The sequence below is a fragment of the Syngnathoides biaculeatus genome, chromosome 9, assembly GCF_019802595.1.
Source record: "Syngnathoides biaculeatus isolate LvHL_M chromosome 9, ASM1980259v1, whole genome shotgun sequence".
Lineage (NCBI taxonomy): Eukaryota > Metazoa > Chordata > Actinopteri > Syngnathiformes > Syngnathidae > Syngnathoides > Syngnathoides biaculeatus.
The window spans coordinates 22,150,125-22,167,248 of record NC_084648.1 but is presented as its reverse complement, the minus strand read 5'-3'; the positions used below and the strand labels follow the sequence as shown (position 1 = coordinate 22,167,248).

Below are 17,124 nucleotides of genomic sequence, written 5' to 3'. Positions count from 1 at the left end.
ATCTCCATCAGCTTCCAAATAGCAGGAGCTCAAACAGTTGATAACCTGGGTGTGTATTGTCCTTAATAATGTTCTGAGCACTGCTGAGGCACCGAAAGGAATCCATGGACGGGAAAGGGCAGCCAACGATCTTCAGTGCTGATTTTATTGCCTTCTGAAGCCTTACTCTGTTTGCCTCAATGTAACTCCCAAACCAGATGGATACATAGTACATCACCAGGCTATTGCTGGATGAGCAATAGAAGGCCATTTGCAACTTTGTGTCCAGGTTATTCTTCATGAGAACTCTTAGGAAGTGGAGAGGCAATTGAGCCTTCTTAATTTGTGATGTTGTCTCTCCAGGAGAGGTCTTCAGAAATCAGGACTCCCAGCATCCTGAATGTGTGGACTCTCTCCACACACTCGCTGTTGATGAAGAGCGGAGCCAGTTCAGTTTTGTTCTTCCTGAAGTCCACAATGGATTTCTTTGTTTTTGTAGTATTCAGTGCCAGACGATCTTTCCTCAAGTGGAGGACTTCAAATATCATGTGGTCTTGTTCATGAGTGAAGGAAGAATAGAACCGGAAATCGACAGGTGGATTAGTGCAGCATCTGCTGTAATGAGTTCATTGTATCGGTCCGTTGTGATGAAGAAGGAGCTAAGCCAAAAAGCAAAGGTTATATTTACTGGTCAATCTATGTTCCTACCCTCACCTATGCTCATGAGCTGTGGGTCATGACCGAAAGAATAAGATCCCTGATACAAGCGACAAAAATGAGTTTCTTCCGCAGAGAGTACGACATCTCCCTTAGAGATAGGATGACAATGATCTTAACCTGTTGCAGGTCACTGGATTCCTGCCTGGTCTCCTAAAAATTAGTTAGAAAAATGGATAGAAAAAACACGTCAGAAATAACTAGGAGTATTTAATATACATTTGTTTTATATATTTTTTCTTCATCTTTCAAATGTAAATCTAAATTTGTAGATTTCTAGAGTTTTTTTTTTAACAATGCTCAATATGGCTCACAACTGCTGATGAGTGATACCTGCTACAATGATATATTGACGTTGACATTGATGATCTATTCAACCACCAATAGGTAAACTCAGGATCAATGAAAAGATAAAAAAGATTCTGAAAAAAATTGAACGATTAATGCTATGCAACATGAACTCAACAATGTTCATGCCTCACAAATAGGTAGCTTACAATTGTGTGTGAATACAAAGGTGATGCCTTACAGCCCAATACTATATGCTGAAGTTCAGGAAGAAAAAGAACATAAACCAGTTAAAATAAATACTGTAGTTTAATTGGCTGTTATTTTCCAAATATATATTTTAGATTGTTGCATGAAATAGTATTTTGCCAGTTGACAGTCCACAACGGGTGGATAATTTAGGTTTGACTTTAAATTCATGAATACAATAAGGACTCAAAAAAGACAAGATTTTTTTTATTTCAAAAGTAAGGAACTCAACTTGCATCTAAATGTTTTTGTTACATGCAGAAATATATGTTTTTGTTCACTGGACCAGGTCCTTGACTTCATAAATGTAACACATACTCTTTGATACAAAATGGTTAAAAAACAACATGTGCAGTCTTATCCTCACTTGAGATGTCCAAAGGGTTTCCTGGGTCCAGTGTTGTTGTTTTTCTGTAGGGGACGGTACAATTTTATGTTGCTCACCTTTGGTTTGGACTGGGCAAGTCAAAGAAGGCTATTTTATAAAACTGTAGACAAATGAACCCAGGACGACAGCCAATAATACACAGCAACAGAAGATCATCATTTGTTTCTTCAGACCATGAAAGAGAAGATATAAACAAAAGTTATGTCAGTGTAATAAGAAAGATTTAAAACATGTAAATGTACTATGTCAAAAAATACAGTAATATCTTGACTTTGTTGTGTTGTTTTTTTATGTTTTTAATAGAGATAAACAGCACAGGTTGACTGAGGACTCAAAATTGCCCATAGGTATGAATGTGAGTGTGAATGCTGTTTATATACCCCCGATTCTAGCCACTGACCCCACTAAGGATAAGTACGGTATTGAAAAGTTGATAGTTGGATGGATGGATGGATGGATGGATGGATGGATGGATGAATAGCACTTGTGTAAAATGTAAGCACACAAAAACAAGACAATACGATTTTATGACTATAAGTGAGTTGAAAGTAACACTTGCACATGCACGCACACACCAGACACACACTCATGAAGTAGTGTATTGATGCTACCTTAGTCTAGAACAGGGGTCGAGAACCTTTTAGGCTGAGAGAGCCATAAACGGAAAATATTTTAAAAGGTAATTAAAAAAGAGCCATCCAATATTTTCAAAACTGAATACAAGTGTATTCATGGATTTTATGTAACCCAAACACTTTAAGAGTACAATAAGTCTCTAATTTCATTGAAATAACATTATGCCGTTGCTAACCAATGATGACAAAAGTACTTTTTACCATTAATGCGACTTCTTTGCTGATGGCTTAGTTGTCTGTTTCATACGTCATTAAACTCAACTTCATGCGGCCTTTGAGACTTCCATCCATTATTCATGAACGTAAGTTGGTCTTAATGTTTTTTTTTTTATGTGAGAAAGACTTTTCATATGCCTTGGTATAACCAAATATTGTCAGTACAGCAATTCTTACTTCCCGCAGTGTGTGGTTTGTGCCGTTCCAAGTTTTCACAATCAGCTGGTCAGAAAATTGAATTTTTTTCATTTGTCCAGACTTATGTGCGCCTGCCAACAATGGTTGCCGACAGAGGCATGTCTTTATGTAAAAAATGTCCGGTAGTGGGCAGTGCATAAGCACGCTGTCATTATAAACCACATTGATAGGCTGTGTAAGGACTATAACATTTGTAATTATGAGTGTACCCCTTTAAGAGCGGAGGAGGGGGCAGTGCAAGGTAAACTACGAAGAGGAGTGTGTGGCCGACATTGGAGGCTGTGTAGCAGCTCGTTGTTAGAGAAACTTACGTGTGGTGCCAAAATGTTCAAAAGAAAAAAAAAAGATGCTGACGTCTTTTTTTTGCTTTCTTGGCCACGCGGTTACGCGATCAACCACAACTTCCTCGCGGCCGACCAGGGACACATTGAGCACTCCTCCTGTATACAGTATGTTGTTATGAGGGCTCTGCGAGCCATGCGCAACCACCAAAAGAGCCAGGTGTGGCTCGCAAGCCATAGTTTCCCGACCCCTGGTCTAGAGATTGGTGTCTCCCCCTCCTGAGAGCGAAACAATTCCAGCTGCAACTGATGCTACAGCTCTGACTCTTGGTTTCTTTTTCAGGGATTCCAATTATATTCCAAAACGGTATTTGTACTTTGGTCCTCTGTTCATTTCAAGTTTTTATGATGGTCAAAGATTGACATAACATAAACTGCCAAAAAGTGGCTTTTTTTCTAGTTGCAAGTCATGGTTGAAGATTTTAAGTTATGGGTCTGGAAAAGAAAAATCATTCATTTGTTCTACAATTAACCTCTCATGCAGAGTTGGCTCGTGCCATTTTTGTGGGTCTTATTTTTGTCACGTGGAGTTTATGAAGCTGTTATTTTTTTTGACTGAATTGTTTGCCCATGCATCTCATGACAGCAAATTATTACCATCACTAAAATCTGCACAATTCACCCAGATGTTTGCTTGGCACCATTTTATGCTTCAAGCTAGTGTCCCCCCTGGATTTGTCAGGGGTGTGGCCAGGCCACTGCCCTATGCTCAGCTACCTCCAGCAGCAGCTGCTCACCTGCGGCTTATTGTCGCGAATTATGCCATGTATTTAAAGCCCCACTGTCATGTGTGAAAGAATTAATTACTATGTTAGTTATCATGATAAAAGCATATCATTACTTCTATAGTTACTGTTAGAATTGTTTTATCATGCGTTTGTTTCTGTTAGTCTTCGTCTGAATTATTTTCTTTTCGAGCTGTGTGCGTGACTTAGAATGTGACCCAGTGACACCTGGGACGCGATGCCCCCCTGCCGATCTCAGGCAGATACTCCCGAACACTGGGAAGCGATGTGTCCATTCTGACCTCAGAGTGTTTCCCTTCTGACCTTAAACAGATACTCCTCAACATTGGGATGAGATACCCCTCTTTCTACTACAAGAGGATACCCCCCCAAATGCCGTAAACATGTGCTTAAACAATGCCCTGCTTTTGTGCTTTTGTGGGTTTATCAGGACATTCTTGGAGCCTTGAAGAAACATGTACATTAGTGTTTATGTGCTGATGGTGTAGCCATCTGTTTCAGCATTTTTACTAAGTGAGCTTGAAACCATGTAAACTTTTGACCTCAGAAAGCAATAAAAAAAGAGCAGACGGGGACTACCACTTTGGCAGTCTGAGGGAGAGCACTCACGCAGTGGGTCTCCCAGCCTGTCCCTCGCAAGCTCAGAAAGACAATCTTGGTTGGTTTGAGTTTACTCACTACAGCCCTCCAGGCTTGTCTTAGCTGTTTTTCTAGGAACATCTCTGACATCATGAAATGCATGATTTTTAGTATGTTATTAATGGAAAAAAAGGCAGCCAGAATGGACCCATCTGTTTTTTCATCACAAAACATGATTTTGACATATATGGCTTTTTGTAACTCCCGCCATGAAAATCCTCTCGAGGGATTGGTTTTGGAGAAGCTCGTGCGGGCTCATGTGTTTATACTAGTTTTACCTGCTGGAAGGTAGCTTTTTGATCCTATGTGTTAGTCAAAATGCCGACTCGTATTGCTGGATATTATTTGAAAACTTGGGAGAATGGATTTACTCTACATATTTTTCAAAAAGACCCGGTTAGTCATAAAAAATGGATTGCACAGGTGCAAAGGAAAAGCGCTTTGTGGGTCCTAAATGACAGGTAGGTGTGTATAGAGCTATTAAAAAAAAACAATAGTTGGGGGGGAACAGATGTAATTCTCTCAGAACGTAACAAAAGATCCGCGTATGTAAATCAGGTGTGCTAAATGTGTCAACGTTAACCGTCGGCGCCCAGGTGGCTCATACATACTGTCTGTTGTTAGTTAGAAGTGATCTGCATATCATCTAAATATGGCTCAAAACGATAGGGTAATATTGCCCCAGTCACTTCACTCCATTGTGAGATGTTCTCTTCTTTGAAAAGAGCTTCCGTGTCCCATAGCAACTGCCACTCTGTGTTTTCAATGGTGAATATCCCAGTGTAAGATCAGCTAATGACGTCGCAGACTACGTGGCTACCACTTGGATGTCGGATGAGACTTACGCAACTTTACACATGGATCACACACTCTCCGCTCATATTTATTTTTTCATATAGACTGTATTTTTCATGACAATATGTATTTTAGAATGTTTATAGGCATGACAACGGGCTGTTAGCCTTGTGTGTTATATTGCCAGTTGTCAGTTTGTTGCATGAGGCTGCATTAGTCTGCGTGAATATACAAGCCTCTTGTTGTGTATTCGCCTTGTTGTCACGGCCAGCACTCCTGTGTGACCATAGCTAAGTCAAATCTTGTTTTTGCCAAGAAGTTATTCAACCTCGTTTTCATGTTTTTGGACCTTGACTTTTACCCCATGCTTTTGTGCCTTTGCCTTTTTTGGACTGCTTACCTGTGTATGCCTCGGAGTCCTGCATTTGACTCCTACCCCTTGTCACATGATTGTGACGGAACAAACTGTCCAGAACAGGACACAACAGGAAAAATATGGTGTCGCCGGTCACACCACCTCCAAGCACATTCAGTGTGCCGACCAAGCATCCCCTCTCCCAGTGGGCTCTGTCTTTTTGTTCTCTCCTTCCTCGTCCTCTGCGCCACCCATATGTCAAAAAATTATTGTTGGCTTTGCAGTTTATTTTTTCTTCTCCCCTATCAGTTGTATTTATCCTCAGTTTGGTCATACAGTGGTGATTCAAATTGTTGTCTTTTAACACCTGTGTACTACAAGTTAAGCAGACAGGTTTATTGTTAACTTCTTTCAAGAAGTAATTGGCAGTCCATGTTTTGTTGAAAACACAGCATTCATTATCAACTTTTCTTTTTTTTTGTTGTGATTTGACATCTTGAGGGTAGCCTAGCTAGCATCATTTGTTGCTGATTACCTACACTCACCGCTCACACGTGCATCCATAAGAAAGTAAATACAAACATAATGCTTAAAAAAAGCAGCAACACAGCTGTACTGGATGCACGATATACATGTATAGTTTTTTATTTTCTAATTTATGATTGGCCTCATGCGGCCTGGACAGGGTCACCCATTGGGCCGGATGTGGCCCTCGGGCCGTAATCCCCCGGTCTGGAATAGACTACTCCTGAGCTGAGTATTTGGGCTCTTCAGAAGAAACAATTGAATAAAAAAATTATGCGACCGAAAGTTCTCTTCCTCGCTAGCCACTCTGAAGCCACAAACCCAAGAGCAACACATTCCACGGCTTCTTAATAGCACAATACACTGCAATACACAGTACAGTACACATTCTTGGGAGCCATGCAGAGAGCTAATTTACAGCAACCATACAAGATTATTAAATTATGTGTAGTCCAGTGCATGTAAAGGCCATGAGAGAAAAAGCTGAACTGAGTGTGGACGATGAAAAGCATAGTTTGACAAACATCCAAGCAATATTTGTCCAAAATTGTTTGAAAACTGAGGTGCCCCCATTTCTTTGTCCATTTTTATTAACCTCACACATGTGTCTGAATCACGCCGAGTCACACAAAGGGGAAAAAAATCAATTGATGTCAGGCTGGTAAATTTAAAAACACGGAAGTTGGACCATTTGTAAATCAAGGTACCACTGTGTAGAACAATGTTTAGTGTACCATGATACAGTAGTACACTATTTTAAATAGTAGTCTACATTTTTTGTAGAATAACTTTAAATGCTTGTTTTCATAATATTGTCAATGCAAGTGATATTAAAAAAAACACTACATTTGTCTGCAACCATCTGAAATAGTATTTATACATGTTATGATTGTCTGCTTTCATCAATGTAAGATGTCAATTAGCTATAACATATGTTATATGCTATAACTCGATGAAAATCAACCCACGCTCACCCTGCGTGCTTCCTGTTGAAACTTGGCAGCTTTCTTGGTGTCAGCCACAGCTCTTTCTACAAACCCCACCGATTGGTCCATGTTACTTTCAATTCTGTCAATCATGCCACCCTGAGAAATGGCAAGCCAAGAAAGGAATAGAGTGAATACAAACACATTCTGTAATCAGTAGTTCTCAACTGTTGTCACCCTGAGACTTGCATTTTCCTCATGTTATCATGTAACAACCCAATTAATGGAATTTAAGAAGAAAAATGAAAATGCATTCTTAAAGAATAATCTTTGAAAACATACAGTAATCTACAGTATATCATATTGGAACTACATTATTACATTCTTTTATGTTCAAAGTACCTTTCACAGACTAATGATGAACATGACCCTTAGAATGTACGTACAATAAATAATCAAATTAAATATCAAAACTGCCCATAATGCAGACACAGAATTTAAATATCGGAACTGATTTTTTCTTTTTAGGAAAGTCCCTGAACCAAAGTAATAACTTTTAACACAAGTACATGTCAAAATAATGTTTAATTTTGAAATAAAAGGCAAGTCCAACCCGGGATGCACGTTAAATATTTCACCACACAGTGGGAGTGCTCCTCCTACTACTCCAGTTTAACCAGAATTTGTCTGTTTATGTGGAATGAGCCCACAGTCCATCAATGTACCCATATTATATAATATACCTAGATTACCAATATTGTCTATGTGCATCACAACACAGACAAATAAAACAACAAAGACTATTAACTTAATTGTCGACTATTTTGATCATCAACGTAGTCGTGCCGAGAGGACTAATCTTGGCAGCCCTACTGACCTGCCCATTATTGGTCCACAACTTCCCCAATGACCCACCAGTTGAAAATCACTCTTCTAGATGACAGATAATCATGATGCATACAAAACATTTTTTAAGACATTCATTTACGATAGTCAAGACAGTATGGTTGATTACCTTTGATGGGCCATGATAAAATTATTTAACTGAAACATAGACCAAGTGATGATTTTCGTTTAAGCTTTTCCTCGTCACTTTCCTCACTGTGTTGTGTTTCTGCCAATGATTGTAATGGTATAAAAATAAATTTAGTTTAGGCTTTATAGATTCCTTTGGAAATCATTAGTATATGGATGTTTGATTATTAATACCAAGAGAGGAACTGTGGTACTAAATGCTTATGTCTGGTCTGGTGGAGAAACATGTTAGAATAGTACAGGACAGGTATGAGGGCAGCAGAACAGTACTGAGGTGTGCCGTAGGTGTGACAGAAGAATTTATGGTGGAAGTGGGACTGCATCAGGGAACAGCTCTGACAAGACAAGCCAAAAGAGAAGAAGAATACAGCAAATGCATTCGTACAAAATTCTAAACAATGTTTTTTCTTAACAAGAGCTTTATTTATTTATATAAAATGCTAATTTGTTTTTATCTTATCTTTATCTATTTTGTTTGACACATACCTGGTTCTCAACTAGCATAGCGATATCAACAAACATGTCATGGAGCTCCTTGATGCTACTCTCCAACCTAATGATGTCTTTGTGACGAGCCTCAATCTCGTTCACGGCCTGCTGGTTTAACTTTGAATCCATAATCTGTGGAAACAGTTCAAATTGTTATCAAAACTGAAAAAAGACAGTTTATTCTATTTGAGAGCACTATAATGCAAGAGCTACCTGTCTCAAGCGAGTGCCAAGGCCTGGCAAGGGTTGTTTGTTAACTGTTAACAAAAGTGACAATAACATTCCTGACCATGCACAGCAACCTCCATCAATTTCTACTTTTCCACTTCAGGGTATCAACACCGTTTAACTCCCTTGAGTTGTGGCATTTTTCCAGTACAGTTGGAAACAGAAACTAATGTACAGTGAAGAAAATAAGTACTTGAACACTCTGCTATATTGCAAGTTCTCCCACTTGGAAATCATGGAGGAGTCTGAAATTTTCATCATAGGTGCATGTCCACTGTGAGAGAGATAATATAAATAGAAAAATCCAGTAATCACAATGAATGATTTTTTAACTATTTATTTGTGTGATACAGCTGCAAATAAGTATTTGAACACCTGTCTATCAGCTAGAATTCTAAACCTCAAAGACCTGTTAGTCCGCCTTTAAAAGTCTACCTCCACTCCATGTATTATCCTGAATCAGATGCACCTGTGTGAGGTCGTTAGCTGCATAAAGACACCTGTCCACCCCATACATTCAGTAAGACTCAAACTTGTAACATGGCCAAGACTAAAGAGCTTTCCAAAGAGACTAGAGAAAAAATTGTACATCTCCACATGGCTGGAAAGGGCGACGGAGAAATTGCCAAGCAGCTTGGTGAAAAAAGGTCCACTGTTGGAGCAATCATTGGAAAATGGAAGAAGCTAAACATGACGGTCAATCTCAATCGGAGTAGAGCCCCATGCAAGCTATCACCTCGTGGGGTCTCAATGATCCTTAGAAAGGTGAGGAATCAGCCCAGGACTACACGAAAGCACTTGGTCAATGACCTGAAAAGACCTGGGATCACCATTTCCAAGGTCCAAGGACGTCATGGTTTTAAAGCACGCATGGCATGGCAGGACTTGGTCAATGACCTGAAAAGAGCTGGGACCACCGTTACATAATTCCACTAACCGTGTTTGGAAGAAGACCAATGATGAGTTCCATCCCAAGAACACCATCCCTACTGTGAAGCATGGGGGTGGTAGCATCATGCTTTGGGGGTGTTTTCTGCACATGGGACAGGACGACTGCACTGTAGGAGAGGATGACCACGGCCATGTATTGTGAGATTTTGGGGAACAACCTCTTTCCCTCAGTCAGAGCATTGAAGATGGGTCGTGGCTGGGTCTTTCAACATAACAATGATCCGAAGCACACAGCCAGGAAAACCAAGGAGTGGCTCCGTAAGAAGCATATCAAGGTTCTGGCGCGGCCTAGCCAGTCTCCAGATCTAAACCCAATAGAAAATCTTTGGAGGGAGCTGAAACTCCGTGTTTCTCAGCGAAAGCCCAGAAACCTGTTTGATCTAGACAAGATCTGCGTGGAGGAGTGGGCCAAAATCCCTCCTGCAGTGTGTGCAAACCTGGTGAACAACTACAGGAAACGTTGACCTGTGTAATTGCAAACAAAGGCTACTATACCAAATATTAACATTGGTTTTCTCAGGTGTTCAAATACTTATTTGCAGCTGTATCACACAAATAAATCGTTAAAAAAAATCATACAATGTGATTTCTGGATTTTTCTTTTGCGATTATCTCTTTCACAGTGGACATGCACTTACGATGAAAATTTCAGACCCCTCCATGAATTCTAACTGGGAGAACCTAGAATATAACAGGGTGTTCAAATATTTATTTTCTTCACTGTATATCATTAAATGCATCAGTCAGATGCCAGACACGCTAACAAAAATTAACAAAACAAGCAAAAACTAAAAAAACAACAAAAATTAGGATCTTTAGTATTTCAAGACAGGCAACTGTTGAGAATTATCATTTTATCTAGGTCAGTGGCTTTCCAATTGGTGTGTCCCGTCATGACAGGGGGGCTGCAAATTGTTTATTTCAGCCCGCCCGCTTGAAGCCCCCCCCCACCTCCCACCCATGCTTTCAAATTTTCAGCTCAATCACCCACCCCTGTTTGTAAATTTTTTTGTGCTAACACCCCCCACACTCCACACTCCCATCAGACAAAATTTCATGCTGCGGATGGGTGGAGTGTTAAAGGTTCCTCTTCAAAAAGGGGGCGTGTCCAAAAACAGTTTTAAAACTATTGAGCTAGGGTTTGGTTCTGGAGTGGTGGAACGGTGGACAAATGATTAGCAGATCTGCCTCACAGTTCTGAGGATCGAGGTGTAAATGCTTTTGCGCAGTTTGTACGTTATCTATGTGCCTGTGTAGGTTTTCCCGAGGCACGTAGAAAAACTCTGACATCCCAAAAACACACATGAAATGTCATGTCATTATCCAAGCTGCTTATCCTCACAAGGGTTGCGGGAAAGCTGGAGCCTATCCCAGCGAGCTTCGGGCAAAAGGCAGACTACACCCTGAACTGGTCTCCAGTCAGTCACAGGGTAGATATCGACACCATCACTGAGCGTGAATCGATCCCACGCTGCCCGCACCAAAGGCAGGCATGTGTACCCCTACACCATCAGTGACTCCACACTTTACATGAAGACTCTAAATTTCTCATAGGTGTGAATGTGAATCCAACTTACTACCAGCAATGTGGACCAAACTCTGAGACCAGTTATACAGGGACTGAACAGCGTGTATAAGGGGGTTTGGTACCCCATACTCCCAAACGATCTTCAATAGGACTTTGCGAGGGACACAATCAAACACCGTCTTCAAGTCCACGAAACATAAATGTTGGGCGAACTTCCATGAACCCTCGAGGACCCTGCCGATGGTATAGAGCTGGTCCATTGTTCCACGGCTAGGACGAAAACCCTACCTCACCAGGGAGACCAAGGAGTGTGGTCCCCTGTAGTTAGAACACACCCCAGTCTGACAATCCAGAGGCGCTGTCCCTGATGGCCGCGCGATGTTGCAGAAGGCATGTCAACCAGGAAAGCCCCACAACATCCAGAGCCTTTAGGACCTCCAGGTGGATCTCATCCACCCCCAGGACCTTGCCACAGATGAGCTTTTTAACCACCTGGGTGACCTCAACCCCAGTGAAAGGAGAGCACACCTCAGAGAACCCAGACTCTGTTTCCTCATGGGGATGAGTGTCGGTGGAATTGAGGAGGTCTTCCAAGTATTCTCCACACCAACTCACAACATCCCAAATCAAATTCAGCAGCACCTCACCATCACTATTCACAGTCTTGATGGTGCACTGCTTCCCCTCCCTGAGACGCCGGATGATGGACCAGAATGAAATCTTTCTCCATGGCCTCACTTGAACTCCTCCCATGCCCAAGTTTTTGCTTCAGAAACCACCAATGCTGCATTCGGCTTGGCCAGCCGGTACCCATCAGCTGCCTCATGAGTCCCAACTCCAAACATGCCTGATAGCACTCCTTCTTCAGCTTGACGGCATCCTTCACCGTTGTTGTCTACCAACTGGTTCAGGGATTGCTGCCACATGATTTACTGACCACCTTACGAGCACAGTTCTGGTTTGCCGCCTCAGCAATGGAGGTGTGGAAAATGGTCACTCAGTGTCGCCCGCAGCTCCCAAAATATTGTAAACACAAAGTTCTTTTGGAAGTGGGATTTGAAATTCTTTATGACAGAGGAATCCGCCAGACATTCCGTATGTTTGGGCCTCCCATGTCAGACCAGCATCTTCCTTCACCAACGGAGCCAACTCACCCACAGTGATCAATTGACAGCTCAATCCCTTTTCACCTGAGTGTCCAAGGCAGTGTCCAAGTTACCCTTTTGGGCTGAGCAGGCACCATCGAGCACCAACTCCAGGCCTGGCTTTAGAGGGGGGCCCCGGTGACCTGTGTCTGGGCAAGGGAAACCTAGATCCTATATTTGTATTCGTCATAGGAGTTTTTATCAAGCTGCACTTTGTCTGGTCCCTCACCTACGAGCAGAAATGTCACAAAAAGAGGCTGTTGGATGTTGATAAAAATTCAGCTACTGTGGGTTGAAGACAAAGAAGAGGAGGAAAACAGATTCATCGGCAGAAGAAGAAAAGGAATGTCCCTCGGCTAAGCGGCTCAGAAAATGGATGGATGATTAAAAATAGGGAAGGGAAAACCAAAATCTATATCTGAGTCAGAATCGGGCAGGGTGTCATATAACTCAAGGTGCTCCTCAAAATTTGAAAAATCAGAGTAATTAAACTTATGCCAGTGAACATGTCGGACATGGAGGATAATCATCACATATGGGGGACAGGGGTGCAAGTGACAAGGAAGGAGAGGATAAAAAGACAAAGCCCACTTTGAGAGACGATACTTGGTCAGCAGGCTGAGTGAACTTGGAGGCATACCGGTGGCGCAACCAACGGCGGTGCGTTTTTCCTGCTGTGTCCTTTTCAGGCCACTTTGTCCTGTCACGAGCATGGGACAAGGGGTCGGACCCAAATGCAGGACTCTGAGGCAATGAATGTTAAGGGTGGTTTTATTCCAGGCAGAGGTCATACACAGATAAGCAGTCCAAAAAAGGCAAAGGCACAAAAACACGTGGCAAAAGGCAAAGTCCAAAAACATGAAAATGAGGTCAGATACCTACTAGGCAAAAACAAGGCTTAAGTAAACTTGGCTGTGGTGCCACAGGAACGCTGGCCATGACAACGAGTCAAATACACAAGAAGAAGCTTGTATACTCATGCAGATCAAACAATGAACTGGTAATACAACACGTAAGGCTTGAATACATGGCATAATTAGCGAGAATTAGGCGCAGGTGAAGAGCTGCTGGTGGAGGCAGCTGTGCTGACATTATCACACCTAGGGTCAATTTAGAGTCACCAATTAATGTGTGTTTTTGGTTGTGGGAGTAAACCAGCGTGCCCGGATAAAACCCATTCAGGCACGGCGATAACATGCAAATTCCACATAGGGGGGGGGGGGGGGGGGGGCTGTAATTAGAACCCCAGTCCTCAGAACAGTGAAGCCAAGACTCTTCAGCTGCACCACCATTCCGGCTGAAAGATTTTAGATAAAAATGAAACACATATTTTGCGTTTGTGCCTGTTTTGCCACGTTTGGCTTTCAGTGCACAATAAACAACTAGTGCCATCTGTTTCTACACATGCTCGAAGTAAATTCTTATTGTTCTATGTGTGTTTGAAGTAATGTCTTCTTCTTTTACACATTGGAGGCATCAATCTGCACAGCCCCAAACCCGAGAGCATTAAAGTGAACGGACATGTTTTAACCATTACATTAGAAGTTTTTGTTGTACGCTTAAACTTCACAAAAAATATATATTTTCGTTAAATATGCTGCAGGGTTCATAGCGCTGGGAAAAAAGTAATGGCTTTTTTCCCAAAAATATGGTACAACAAAACACAGCTACAACTAAAAACTTCAAGGAAAAAAAGAAACAAACACTAATTATAAAAGAAATAAAGAAAATCAGGTCCATGAAAATGGAAAAGAGGACATTTGGGGCCTCTGGGTTAGGATAAATATGTATTGCCATTTCATATCTTCAGTCCGAGGGGAAGAACGTTAGGGTTTCGTTTGAAGCTAATGATTTCCCCCAAATTATTTGGTACTTCTCTTGTTCCCCTTTAGCAAGAATTGCATTGTGTGACAGCATAAAGGTCAGTTGTTTTTTGGGAGTGGTCTTCCTCACAACCTCTGGAGCATTGAGGAAGATTTGTTCGAAGCAAGAATAATAATGGAGAAAAATAAAACCAAAAACAAAAGAAGCAGAGGCAACATTGTTGTCCAGTTTGAATAGCTCGCTCCAACTATGCCAACCAATCGTGGCCGGGAAAGACAATCAGAGCTGTATGGCTAACTTCTATGATTGAAAAATGCTGCCGGGTTGGCTTCCAGTGGGCGCTCGTGGACGTGGTGATGCCAAATGTGTCCATGGACGACACAGGAAGAAGGGGTTGGAAGTGGGAGGTGTATGGCCAAGGCCGTTCGGCTGGCGGGCTGCCAGCAGGACCAGAGTAGATATTCAAACACAACTAGATGTAAATTAGTTGACAACCACTAAAAGAATCTCCTTGGAGACCATCTCCCAGCAGCACCCGGGATCTGACAGTTTACGTAGTTGTTGTGAGTCTGTGTCACCTCAGTTTGCAGGGTGGATTTCCACTACTACCCCCTTTTTGACAGCTGGATCCAGCTTGATTGGAGGTCCATGCGGCGATTACTTAGAAGGTGGCACAGGTTGGTAGATACACACACTAATACTTAAATACTAAGAGTTCTGGTCACCATTCATCAAGATGCTAAGTCTACATTCCTCATTCCTTTGCCTGGGTTGGGTGCCTTCTGACAACAACGAGACTATTTCCTTAAGTTTGAAAATAAACTTCTGATGTCAATCAAGTTATAGATGTTGTTGTTGTTTATCATTCTTCTACTTAGTTACAGTTCTTTTCCCACACATTCGAGATCGGTTAGTGTGTGTGGGGTCCGGGCTCTGTGCTGTGGGTTCGGGTGGTGCAGTCCCCCTCGCCGATGGTTGCCCAGCCCGGTGGGCCTCACCTTCGAGCAATGCCTCTTAATCACTCATCTAGCACACACTCACAATTCACTCTACATACCTTTCTCACTACAGTGGTACCTCTACTTACGAATGTCTTTAGTAACGATAAATTCAGGTTAGTAAATGCCTCTTCAAAAAAATAGTCTGTAGTTAAAAGGGAAATTCAGAATACGAAAAGGAAAAAAAAGGCGCTGGATTCCACAAATTCCACTAAATTTCCCATGATGAACATCTTTTATCTTGGTTTGTGTGGCGTGATAGAGCTGCTCTCCCATTGACAATCATCGTAGCATCTTCATGGCATCCCAGTGACTAGGAGGGACGTCAGTCTTTACCCATGATGCCCCCTCCTATATCTTGGTTTGTGTGGTGCGATAGAGCTGCTCTCCCATTGGCTCTCACAGTTGTATCCTCCTGACATCCCATTGACTAGGAGGGACGTCACTCTTTACCCATAATGCAGTTCCTGTATCTTGGTTTAAGTGGCGTGATAGAGCTGCTCTCCCATTGGCTATCACCGTTGCATCTTCCTGGCATCCCTTTGAGTAGAAGGGATGGCAACTCCAAAATTCGAAGGTAACCTGCTCTCAAGACGACTGATACCAGATACCTTGATGCTTTTTGATTCTCTTGGACACTTCACTGTCACCAAATCACGCTAGCGCTGTCACACGCTGTCACAAGCTAATGCACAAAGTACAACTTGTTCGTTTGTTTCTTGCTAGTTTATTCATATTATATCATATCACCAATGGCCCAAAGAAACCTTAGTGGAATTCCTTTCCAACAAGTGTGTGTGTGTGTGTGTGTGGGGGGGGTGTTCTCCCGTCGTTGGACTGGGCGGGGACTGTCTACACTTCTGGTCCTTCTAAATACACAAGTTGTTTCTGTACCCCCCACTTATCGTTTTAATTTATAGACTTATATAATTTACTAAATTAATCCTAACATATTTCATCTTAATCGACAGATTCATGACCTTCTTCTGCATGCTTTTTTCCTGTTCTGCTCCTGTCTTCACAGGTCCTGTCACCTGCCGCCAGCATTCCTCTTCTGCTTAATGTCTTTAGTGTGGTCGAAGTTGCCAACTTTTCTTTTGACCTTTCTGTGGCTCACCTTGGCACTGCGCAACTTTACCTCTAGTTTCACCTTGACTTTGCCCCTGGTCATTTACATTCTCGTGTGCCTTTCTTACCTCTGTGGGGCACACTTTTCATCCTCTCTGTCCCCCACAAGAGAAAAGGGGTCACACAAGACTTTGCCTATGAAGCACCATGCCAAAGGATGCTCAACACAGTGAGACCAAACCAGGCAAGCCACTCCAACCTCCGTGACAGCAGCTTTGAACCACCAAGTCCGCTGATACAGATGCAGGTGAAATGGAATGCGCTGCTCAGCTGCAAACCGCTAACATAATGAAAGAAATAAAATGCATCCACACCACCCCACCGGTGATGTGTGTAGCCTTGCTATTATCCCTGACATCTTGCCATGTCACCCCCCTCAACCCTACACATTGCAGAGGAGGTCAAGCAGTTGTCATTCGCCTAGCAAGTCTAAACTAGAAACATAGTTTGGGGATGTAATCCTGGAGATAATAAACACATCTGTCTCAATACCAACCAAGACCCAAATCAATGACAGAACAGAGTGTGAAAGAGTGATAGGAAGATTTGCCATCAAGGCAGTGAGGCCCAAGTGGTGGAATCAGTTCACAAAGGAGAGCACAGCTGAGTACAGTGTAAATGACGGGATGAATAGTGTCCAATTTTTTCTCACATGCATTATTCTGAGAAAGCTACCTTAAAAGCAATGTGGTTTGGCACAGGCGGATGAGACATGAAGGCACTGGTTGGGAACACAGGTAAGCCAGAGGTGACACCAGAGGCAGACAGGCGAAAATTGTACACCCCGGTGTTTAGTTTTTG

General features: G+C 42.2%; 1 protein-coding gene across 1 annotated transcript in view; it reads right to left on the bottom strand.

The window, feature by feature from the left end:
- Positions 1-1,343: 1,343 nt before the first annotated feature.
- LOC133506765 (syntaxin-3-like) overlaps positions 1,344-17,124 on the bottom strand; it is a 35,372-nt gene continuing 19,591 nt past the window's right edge. The window contains exons 9-11 of the mRNA XM_061831214.1: positions 8,519-8,653; positions 7,046-7,156; positions 1,344-1,786 (exon numbers count right to left, since the gene is read on the bottom strand). Coding sequence (XP_061687198.1) covers positions 1,709-1,786; positions 7,046-7,156; positions 8,519-8,653 — 324 coding nt within the window. The 3' untranslated portion in view covers positions 1,344-1,708. The remainder of the gene's footprint in view (positions 1,787-7,045; positions 7,157-8,518; positions 8,654-17,124) is intronic.